The sequence below is a fragment of the Protopterus annectens genome, chromosome 3.part1 (genome assembly GCF_019279795.1).
Source record: "Protopterus annectens isolate FY-2018-M chromosome 3.part1, PAN1.0, whole genome shotgun sequence".
Taxonomy (NCBI): Eukaryota; Metazoa; Chordata; order Ceratodontiformes; family Protopteridae; genus Protopterus; species Protopterus annectens.
In genome coordinates this window covers 520,107,193-520,118,730 of record NC_056732.1, presented here as the reverse complement: position 1 = coordinate 520,118,730, position 11,538 = coordinate 520,107,193, and the positions used below count along the sequence as shown (strand labels likewise).

The 11,538-nt window shown below is 39.9% G+C and overlaps 1 protein-coding gene across 2 annotated transcripts in view; it reads right to left on the bottom strand.

Moving 5' to 3' along the window:
* LOC122798199 overlaps positions 1–11,538 on the bottom strand; it is a 648,727-nt gene that overhangs the window by 488,923 nt on the left and 148,266 nt on the right. For both annotated transcript variants that reach the window (XM_044066950.1, XM_044066949.1), the window contains exon 3: positions 5,811–5,973. In XM_044066950.1, the coding sequence (XP_043922885.1) occupies positions 5,811–5,973 (163 nt within the window). The remainder of the gene's footprint in view (positions 1–5,810; positions 5,974–11,538) is intronic.

Genomic DNA, 11,538 nt, shown 5'->3' with positions numbered 1-11,538 from the left:
CATAAACTCGAAACCAGAATCTCGAATTTAGAGAAACTCAAACATATGAAAGGGACAAAAAAAATTGACACCTTTCAAATGTTTTCGCAGGGGGGCTTCGCCCCCCCCCTGCACCCCCCACACCCCCCTATACTTAAATATACCTGCTCCAAGATCGCACTATAGTGAAGGAAAGGGAAATCTCCCATTCCGTGCTATACGCTTAAGCACAAAACAGAAGATTTTCCATTCCCCCGCTACATTGCGGTCACGGAACATTCACATTTAAACTGCTAGGGTACAGGGGACCTGGCCCCCTGCAATAAGGAAAGTTAACTTTTTATTTTTTTAAACCCAAGGCTCCCATTCACAATTTCGAGTGAATGGAAGTTCGAGATTCTGGTCTCGAGATTATGAATTTCGAGCTTCCATCCATTCGATCTTGTGAAGGGGTACTCTATTTTAAATATATATATATATATATATATATATATATATATATATATATATATATATATATATATATGATAGATAGATATATATATATAGATATATAGATATAGATATATATAGATATATATAAATTGTATTTACCCTTGGCCTTATGGTCTTCATCATGGACCCTATTCATCCATTATCACCAGGTAACTTACCCAGTTAAACTAAAATGAATTTAAAAAATTAAAAAGAAATATTCATGAAAGCTAACAATGTTATAATACCTGCAATTTTCAGTAATGTGTGGCATTCAAGGAAGAATTATTAAAGAATAAGCTAAGAATGCATTTGATTCAGTGAAATAATGATCATTAACCTAACAAATAAAACCTTTCAAAAAGGAGTATTGCCAAAGAAATAGGGAAGTGCAACCTTGTACCATATACAGATGAGTTAATCCTTTGGCATCTAACCACATATCCAGTGTTTATGCATTCAGTAGGTAGTATTAATTTTCATCCATTTATTTTACCTCCCAAAGGAGTCTGGTATCACTCTTCTTAAAGATCTTTCTAACTAAGTAACTTTATTTTCGGGTATAACTCGTGTTAATAAAATGGTCATTCAATGTGTTTTGAAATTAAAAAATATATATAATCTTTCTGTACAAGATAGCATAATGGTTAAGGTCTTCGTCTCCCATGCACAAGGTACAAGGTTCAATCCTGACCTCTGACCAATACCAGTTTGGAATTTGCATGTTCTCCCTGCATCTCCGTGGGGTTCCTACCACATCTGAAAAACAAGCTGGAGTATTTCTACCTCAGACTCGCCTAAAAATGGAGATGTAGGCAGCAGCTCGGACTCTAGATGGTGCCATATAGGGGGGAAGACTAATACACCAACCACTTTGGGAATCTACTGTGGTGAGCAGTAACCTCAAAGACAGGAGAAAACGGATCACAGACTGTGTGCTAGTGCAGGGTTAGCTACCTGACAATTAAAAATATGTCTCTAGATAATTCAGTCATGTTGACCGACATCACCAAAGTGGGCATCTTCTCCGACTTATGCCAAGAACCCATGCTAATGATTGGAGGGAAGAATGTGCCCTTAGTGGCCAGTGTATGCCACCATAAACCCCAAGTCAATAAGCTACTGGCCGGCTGGTGTCCAGTTCCCCAGCTTGGGTTACCCGTTATCCGAGGAGCGAAAGATGGATGCAAAACAAATCAACCTGACAAACACAAACTAAGAGCTGCTACATGACAACAGGACAAGGCTTAGAAGTGGATGACATAACATGATGGTAAGGGGGAGGTTGGACATATTCTATAGCTAAGAGACAAGATGGAAGAGCAGTGCAGCAAAGCCAGTTGGCTTGGGATTCAGAATCTACTACTGAAGAGGACAGGCTAAGAATTGTGTGGGAACTGTAGTGAGGGATGTCATCAGAATTAGTGACAGGCTCACAGCAATCAGACTCCAGTGTAATGACAGAGCAGTATTCATAATCTCAGCCTAAGCCCCACAGCAGGGTTGTGATTGTGAGGAACAGAGTGCATTCATACTATGCAAGACCTACTAGATAAATCATGACAACATTAATTGCTGTTGGTAAAGAGTGACCTGAATACACATGACAGGACAGACAGACAGAAGAGAATACGAGGACTGCCTGGGACTACATATATGGGGCAACAAGAATAAAAAAGGAGTGGCCATTCTGGACTTCTCTTTGGCAAATGGCTGGTAGCCAACACATGGTTCAGAAAGAGAGAGTCACAAGATCACATACAAAAGTGGCCAACATACAACTCGGGTAGACTTCCTCCCAGTAAGAAAAGAGCACTGGAGTAGAATTGACGATTGCAAAGTCATTCCCAGTGAAATAGTCAGCCCACAGCCTAAACCACGTGTTGCCACAATCAGATGAAAATTGTACAAAGTGGTCAAAGAAGGCCCTAAGTTCAACAGAGACTAGGCTGAAGACCTGGAAGGTGACTGGAGAGAAAGCACAACAGTTCAAGAAATTACTCAGAGCTCTAGCACTTCAAGAAGAAAATGAAACAGGTGGAGCTGAAGAAGAATGGCAGTGCCTCAAAATAGCATGTGTAAGAGCTACATATGTGATCAAGCCAAGTATGGAAATAAGGTACATAAGTAAAGCTGGTGGTGGAATGCAGAAGTTCAGGAGGTCATCAAAAGAAAGGAGGAGTGCAGGAAAACGTAGAAGGTAGAAAAGACAAACCAGGCAAGGAAGGGATACTGGCTGGCTAAAAAAGAAAAAGGCCAAGAAAGAAGTTGCAATAGCAAAGAACAAGCCATCAGAGGCACTCTACTAAGTTCTGGAAAGGTACTCAGTGGATGGCAAAAAGAAACTATCAGGTTCTTTCAGATAGAAAGATAAAGATAGTCAGACACCCTTCATAAGGGATGCCAGCAACAACTTGGTCATCAGTCCACAACATCAAAGGCAGAAGGAAGAAGTACTCCCAGCATCTTCTGAATGAAGAAAACCCCACAGAAGCTGTACTACCCTAAACACAGCCTAGGGAGAAGAGAAGAGGAGGAGCCCACCAGAGAAGAAGTAATAACAGCACTAAGGAAAATGAAGTCAGAAAAATCAGCAGGCTCAAATCAGGTCAGAGCAGATATGATCAAGATAGGGGAGATATTGCTCCTCAGGGTACTCACAGCAGTATAGAGAGAAAGTCATATCCCAGATGACTGGAGAATAAGCAAAGAGTAAGCAAAGTGCCAGTGTTCAAGAACAAAGGGTACATTCACAAGTGTGGGGAGTACAGAGTATCAAACTCCTATCATACTGCATGAAAGTTCTGGAGAGGGTGATTGACAAATACAAAGCAGCAGAAAGTAAGATGGGAAATGAGCAGTATGGATTCAGATCAGGATGGAGCACAACCAACCCAATGCTTGTAGTGAGACAGATACTTGTGAAGAAGCTAGAAATGAAACAAAGAGAGAGTCCACATGAGCATTACTACACTTGGAGAAAGCATATGACAAGGTCCCAAGAAAGCTGATTTGGGCAGTCTTTTGGTACTTCAAAGTCCCAGAAAGAGCTGTAGAGCTAGTGCAAGCTATGTACAAGGACCCACTGGTTCAAGTATGAAGTGTTTGGTCTTACAAAGGGGTTCCCAGGGGGAGTGGGTATGAATCAGGGTTCTGGTCTGAGCCCACTGATGTTCATACAAGTGATGGACTACATTAGCATATAGGTCAGAGGGGACAGATCAACGAAGTTGCTGTATGTGGACGATCTGGCATTACAGGCATGCTTTAAACAAAAACTTCAGTTTTGCATTCTGTTCCCCTACCCTTTGCTGAAGGCATACGGGATGAAACGGAGTACAAGTAAGACAGTTGTAATGGCAGCAGCAAATGAGGGAGATAAGAAGCAGAGAATTGAGATAGAAGAGAAAATACTGGAACGGATTAACAGCTTCAAGTACTGGGAAGGGTTGTTGAGAAGAAGGGAAGTCTGAATGAGGAGGTCAAAGCTAGAATCAGAGGGGCTGCAGCCAACTGGCACAGAGTGTCAGGGGTAGTGTACAGAAAAATGACAAAGAAGCTTAACAGTAAGGTATACAAAACAGCTACTACTGTATGTTACAGAAACCCGGACAGTAAAGGCAGAGTAACTGAGGAAGCTAGAGGTGATGGAAATGAAGTGCCTGAGATGGGTTGTATGTTGCACACTGTCGGACAGATGAAGAAATGAGGTCAAAACAGCAAAAGTGAAAGCAGCTCCAGTTACAGAAAAGGTCAAACAGAACAGATTATGGTGGTTCGGGCACATGTGCAGGAAAGCAGAAGACAATCTGGTGAAGAAGTCTGGGACAGACAGGAAGAAGTTAAGAGGAAACAAAGGCATCAAGCAAAGAGGTTGATTGACTGTGTGACAGAAGACCTGTGACAGTCCAGCATGACTGCCGAAGAAGGTACAGGACAGTGGCATTGAATAAGAGATGGCAACAAGTGACAGGGCACCCCAACCCAACCTCAAGTAGAAAATGTGAAAAGGGGAGTTGATGAGGATGATGCCGATGATGATGCTTATGAATCTTTCGGTGTGTTTATCTGTAGTGAAGGTGGATATGCCTTTTGCAATCAACTCTCCTCAATGCTAGTCTCCATGGTAAACAAGGCTTCTGAAGCATTCATGTACATTGTACTGAAACAATGGTGAAAAGGGCACAGACATCTTGACAACATTTTGTTTACTCACAAGATCCTCTTGTTACCAATGCATCTGAAAAAGGGCAAAGGCTGAGGGTGATTCATCCAGATGACAAAATGCAATGTAGTAACAAATACTGGGATTAAAAATCAGCAGCCACTTGTAACCAGAAAAAGACTGCATGAGAGACTAAGTAGATTCCAGGAAAAACAAAGAAGCAGAGTGCCGATAAAGCAGAAAAAGTACTTGGGCGCAAATATGTACAAACTCAAAACTGGACGTAGAAATCCAGCCTTCTGGTATTATCAAATAATGTGCTCATTTTAATAAAGTATTTCTATTTCACAGTATTTTTGTGGTATACAATTTTAGCAAAGGGAATTCATAAATGTAAAAATAGCATGACAGATGGATTGATTATATGGATAGATAGAAAAATGGATAGGTTAGTTAGATGGATAGAAAAACGGATAGGTTAGTTAGATAGATAGAAAAACGGATAGGTTAGTTAGATAGATAGAAAAACGGATAGGTTAGTTAGATAGATAGAAAAACGGATAGGTTAGTTAGATAGATAGAAAAACAGATAGGTTAGTTAGATAGATAGAAAAACAGATAGGTTAGTTAGATAGATAGAAAAACAGATAGGTTAGTTAGATAGATAGAAAAACGGATAGGTTAGTTAGATAGATAGAAAAACGGATAGGTTAGTTAGATAGATAGAAAAACAGATAGGTTAGTTAGATAGAAAAACGGATAGGTTAGTTAGATAGATAGAAAAACGGATAGGTTAGTTAGATAGATAGAAAAACGGATAGGTTAGTTAGATAGATAGAAAAACAGATAGGTTAGTTAGATAGATAGAAAAACAGATAGGTTAGTTAGATAGAAAAACAGATAGGTTAGTTAGATAGAAAAACAGATAGGTTAGTTAGATAGAAAAACAGATAGGTTAGTTAGATAGAAAAACAGATAGATAGATAGATGATAGATAGATAGATAGATAGATGATAGATAGATAGATAGATAGATAGATAGATAGATAGATAGATAGATGAATGCATACATAGATGAGTAATTAACATAAATAAAATTTAGTCTAGTGCAGATACTTTTCTTGGGTGCGTTTTACAGTGTGGAGTAAATGTGCTTACATTTGTGCTGGGTGTGTAACAATTAATGCTCTTACCTTATTTAACGATGGAACTTCTGAGGAACAAAGAGGTCCTGAAGAATGACTTGTTGCAGGAGAACCAGTCTGAGAACAAGCTGAGCTGACTTCACTGTACGGCTGATAATTGTTTTTCAAATGCTGAATTTCAAACTGCTGAGCCCTTATGGTTTTCTCTAACCTACAGCAAACAGAAGAATTAGCACTAATGCAGGACACTGAGGCAAGAAATAAGTATGACCTACAGCTACTGCACAGATTAAATTCAAGTTGCAATAGTGCAGTTTGCAAATGTCACTGCTAAGAATTATAAATGTTAAGTCAGTGTGCTGTCATTTACTGTAATTATTGCTCCTGACATTTCTGCTGAAATCCTGCCACATTAAATGTAAAAAAAAAAAAAAAAAACAACAGTAGGCTGTGCATTTGTTGATTTGTAAAACTCAAGTGACCCAAAAGCATCAGTCTGAAACTGCAGCTTGCTTGTTTGATTTCTAAAAAGTAGCTGTAAAGCACCCTGACAGAGGACTCGATTCCTGCATAGGAGGTAACAGCACCTATTTCCTTAAAGGCGTTTCAGTGTACCTGGCAGAGATTCACGGTTAGTCTTGGCAGTGCAGAGAAGCATGTAGTGTGTCCAGTGTGTAGGGCATGAGCGCAGACTTTGAACTTTCTCAGGAAGTAAAAAACAGAAATATTATGATTATTTTTTCAAAGTCTGACTATAGCATCTAGTGTTGTACTGTAAACAAAAGACAAAATAAAATTGGAGTGGAATATAGCTCAAACCAGCTTGTGGCACAATGTATGTATGTACATATCTATACACAATCTATACACACACACACACACACACACACACATTTATTACACACACACATGCATGTATATTATGTATGTTATAAAATATTAAATTCACCTGATTGCAAAAAAAAAAAAAAAAAATACAGTGACCAGAAAAACAAATTACAACTCTCAGACAAATTACAAATCTCCAAGTTTAACATACGTATAATGAATGTTTCACCCCACATCCCCTAATATTGGGACTCTACCCTAAAACCCCCTTGTTTACATAAATTAACTCCATGGCTGCATAACCATGATCATTAGGGAAACTTCATAATGGATGTGACTTGACACATCCTCTAATCGAGTATTAGTGCATTCTACAACTCAAGACAGTGAAAAAAAGCTGTTGACAAGCTATGTAATAAATGGAACCCTCTCCCCCAACACACATATCCACACAGGTACAAATTATACATTGTTTTAATAAGACAAAGAAAAACAATTTAATGAAAGTCCAATCACTATACAGTAATCTGTGGGGGACGAACACCCCATATGGGGGGTGAGCTTCCCTCTAAAACCACTTTTCAGGATTACACCAACATGAAAAGTGGCCATTTTAATGAAAGTTTGAGCCTTTTTTTTAATGTTTTTCGTTACAACATAAATCCTATTTATATTATTAGTCTATACAGTGGCACTCTGCTGAAATTTCAAAGGCCATCATTTAAACTGCCTAAAATGTCAAAACCAAAAAGTTACAAAAGCAAAATTCTGCAAATATCAAAACTAAAAAGTTAAAAAGCAAAATTCTACCTGGTAACTGTGCCCCCCTGCACCCCCATTTGGGCTTTACTTCTAAACATAGCATCTTTGATGTTTTTGCACCTTGTAGAAAAGGATAAATCATTGACCCTTTTTGGAATGTCAGGACATTGACATAAGGATCCTTAAAATTACAAGGAGTCATAAAAACAAGTTATATTAAGTTTTCCAACATATCAGAACATATGCATCATTCTAAATTAAGACAATGCAAATCCTGTCTTAGTCACACACAGACCCTTCCATTAATAGCAAACACTGAAGTAATAGTCACCTCTATGATAGTGTAGGGCACCATTAAAAACTGCCTCTGTTAGACAATATACTTTAACTGTGGACAATATACTTTAACTGTGGATTGTAACTGCAATAAAAAACACAATCCTATTATACACATAATTACAAAAAATATGTATATAAAAGATGATTAGTCTTTCCTGAAATCAATAGCCTCCTTTAAGTATATCATGTGTGAATCAGGAGCTCAGGAGATGTACTGATATTCCTTACAGCGCCAAGATGATCCAGTGTAGCTGTTGATTCATATAAATGGGAATAACTACTAACATCAGCTAGTCTGGATAAAGGATGTGCCTTGTCGATGGCTAATTAATCTTGCGTCATCATGAAAGATGGCATGTGTACGAGTTAGTCATCAGAACAATTATCTTCCTACGTGTAAGCATAATGCCTAGCTCAGAAGGTAAAAAATTACTTTGTACAGCAATATTTTCAACTATTTTGCTGTTGAACCCAAATAAATACAGAACCACTGAGATGGATTTCACAAGAGTCAGTAGTATTCTCTGTCAATCTAAAGGCATATAAAAAGATTATATAATTGTAAATTGTGAAGCATAGATAGCCTTACAGCACAAAATTAATCTAAAATATTATAAACCATTTTACTTTGTGTTATGTATTGAGTGTATAGATATAAATGTTATTGTGCAGGCTATAAGAAGTTGTATATCACATCTGTTGTAGAGTTTACAGTCTGATTAAAGATCTCATGGAAGTTTAATCACCATCCACAGTGCCTCTATGTTATCTACCCAATGAATATTCACCATCTGTTGTTTAACCACCATCCAGGCACTGCACTGTGCTAGCAGTAAAGAAATATGTTAGAAGTAAAGAAATGTATTTACTATCAAAAGGTTGTGTTTGGAAGCTACCAGAGCTCCACAAAGGCTTAGATGTTTCTGGATCTAAGCAGTATGGTTTCCTTGTTAAAGACAGCACACTGCTCATAAGAAACAGGGCAAACATCCCATACAACAGACACTCATGATAAAAAATTCTGCGTTGGAATCTGAGGGTCATATTTTTTGGCAGTATTTTGTGAGGCTGCCATAAAGCTCCCAGTATATAACAGTAAAAAATGCAGAGGCGCAACTCACTGCTAACAGTAATAAAATAAAATAAAATAGGTAAGAACAAGTCTCAAAAGTGTACTTATTGCCCAAGAAGTTACCTGGATGTGAGACTGCTAACCAAATACATAGACACAGCAAAAAGACTAAAATTAGGACATGCTTCTCTCCTTTTTCTAACACACATTCTACTAATATCCTTGGGGGGGGATACTAGTCTGAACTCGGGATATCCAAAGCTCTGAAAATCTGACCAGATGGGTAAGCATCCTCTAGGCCAATTCCCATCCACGATAAATTATACAGTAACAGTAATCTCTAAGATGAACACCTCCTTTATTCTGTTAATTCTAAACCAATATAGTCCACATATACAAGGATTAGCTCACCTGTCACAGACAGCTTTACTATGGTTTTTCACACAGGAAACAGAATTAAAAGTCTTTACTAGCTCTGAATAAATAATGACAACATAGCCAGCCCTGACTACAGCCCAGGTGACCAAGGTTAGATTTGCAGCTGAGGTATCTGATGCCTCAGCAAGGGGAGAATGGGAATGCCCAGAATTGTAGGTAGAGTGTGCACTTCGGTGTACCATGTTTGATCCTCAGTAGGGACTGGGGCTGCAGAGGGAGTATTGTTCTTAAGGCAGCAGCATTTGCCAAGTTGTCACAGAGGTGGGATGATACACCAGTATATCCCATTGCACATCCAACCCTGGATGCCAGTCCCTGGCAATGTATTCATTTTTATCTTCCTTGCCACCCTTCTCCTTTCTTTACCCTTACCGGTCTTCAGCATTTACAGTCCATCCTAATGTTGTTGTTGACTACTCAAGTTACCCCTTAAGTACTCCCTTTCTTACCCCTAAGGATTTTTTTTTTTTTTTTGGCCCACCCTAAGCCTCAGCCTACTATTCCACATCTTTAAAATTCAGAATTACCATGATTTCAACAATTGGCTTAAGTGTTGGTGTCATTCAAAGGGGATCCAATGCCTGTCAGCCTGGGATGACATGCTCGACAAGCCACGATGCTTCGCTAGGGACGGCTTGCACCTGTCACCCCTGGGCTTTCGGATATTGGCAAAGGCTCTTGCTACCCCCATAGTGCCTTTTTCAGGCAAGGCTCAAAAGACAAACCCACCTCCATAGGTATCACAAGGGATAAGAAACTAAGAGTAATGCTACTCAACGCCAGATGTCTAAACCTCAAGATGCACGCACTCGAAACTCTCCTTAGCATGGAGAACATCGATATCTGTGCAGTAACAGAAACCTGGTTCAAGGCTCCTGAGAGCACCCCAGCACTACCAGGTTATACCTCATACCATGCTTTTCGGCCCCAAAACTTGGACCGAACCACAAAAGGAGGGGGAGTATCAATATTCGTCAAAGATACCCACACCTCCAGGTTGGTGGCACAGCACAAAGCATCAGAGACTATCCATGTGCAACTAACTGTGGGTAAAACTGCCTTCCAGTTTATAGCCTTCTACAGACCACCCTCCCAAACACAGGAACCCCACTTGGCCTTCCTGAGAATACTGGAAAATATGAAGGTCTCTCCAAACACCATTATATTGGGCGACTTCAACTACCAAAACATAGACTGGGAGCATTACTCTAGCTCCAACACCCTAGCCCAAAGGTTCCTAGAATTTATAAACTCAAATGCTATGGAACAACTTGTTACCACTCCCACAAGAGGGGAAAACATACTGGACCTGATCATCACCAACATGGGGACACTACGCTCCAGACCAGAAGTGTATCCCTCACTGGTAAGATCAGACCATAAACTAATCTCACTGGATATTCACATCCCGACCCCACCCCCTGCCCAGAAAACCACAGTGAAAAACTTCTCTAAAGCAAATTTCACACGCCTCAAAACCGAGGCGAAATCCTTCAAAGCCCCCGGGCCTGTGGAAAATACGGCCCAGACCGCAGAATCCTTTATAAATGCATTCTATGAACACCTTCAGGAATGCATGGATCATGCAATCCCAAATAAAACCAAGACCCAATCCTCCAAAGGCAGACGTCCTGTCTGGTGGACCCCAGCCATAAACAAACTATACAATAGAAGGAGGAAGCTACTACATGATAGAGCAAAATCCCAAAAAGGGAAGACATCTCTAATCAGTATTAGCAAAAAACTATGGGCACTCATAAAATCGTCTAAGGCCAGCTTCGAGAGAAAATTTGCACAGGACACTAAGGATAATCACAAGGCTTTCTTTAGTTATGTTAGGAACCTGGGTGGGAATTCCCAGATATGCTCAGAATTAGTCCAAAATGACAAAAAATACACAGAGCCCACAGACATTGCCAACATCCTAGCTGACAGGTTCAGTGCAAACTTCTCCCCCCCCCTCCCCACTAAAAGGGCAAATATCTATCCCAGCAGAGTGCTGCCCCCCTGACATCTCAGATGCTCAGGTAAGAGCCGCCCTCTCCAAAGCAAAAAACACAGCATCAATGGGACCAGATGGTGTCCCGGGCTGCGTCCTACATGAACTCCAAGAAGAGCTAATCCCAAACATAAAACTACTGTTCAATCTCAGCCTTACTACAGGATATGTGCCCAAAGAGTGGCGTACAGCAACAGTGGTTCCTCTCCATAAAGGTGGTGCCTCAACGGATCCTGGAAACTATCGCCCCATAAGCCTGACTGGCTTGGTCTGCAAAGCTATGGAAAGGATCATCATGGACCTCATAAATAAAGATATTGGGGACCTACAGACACTGG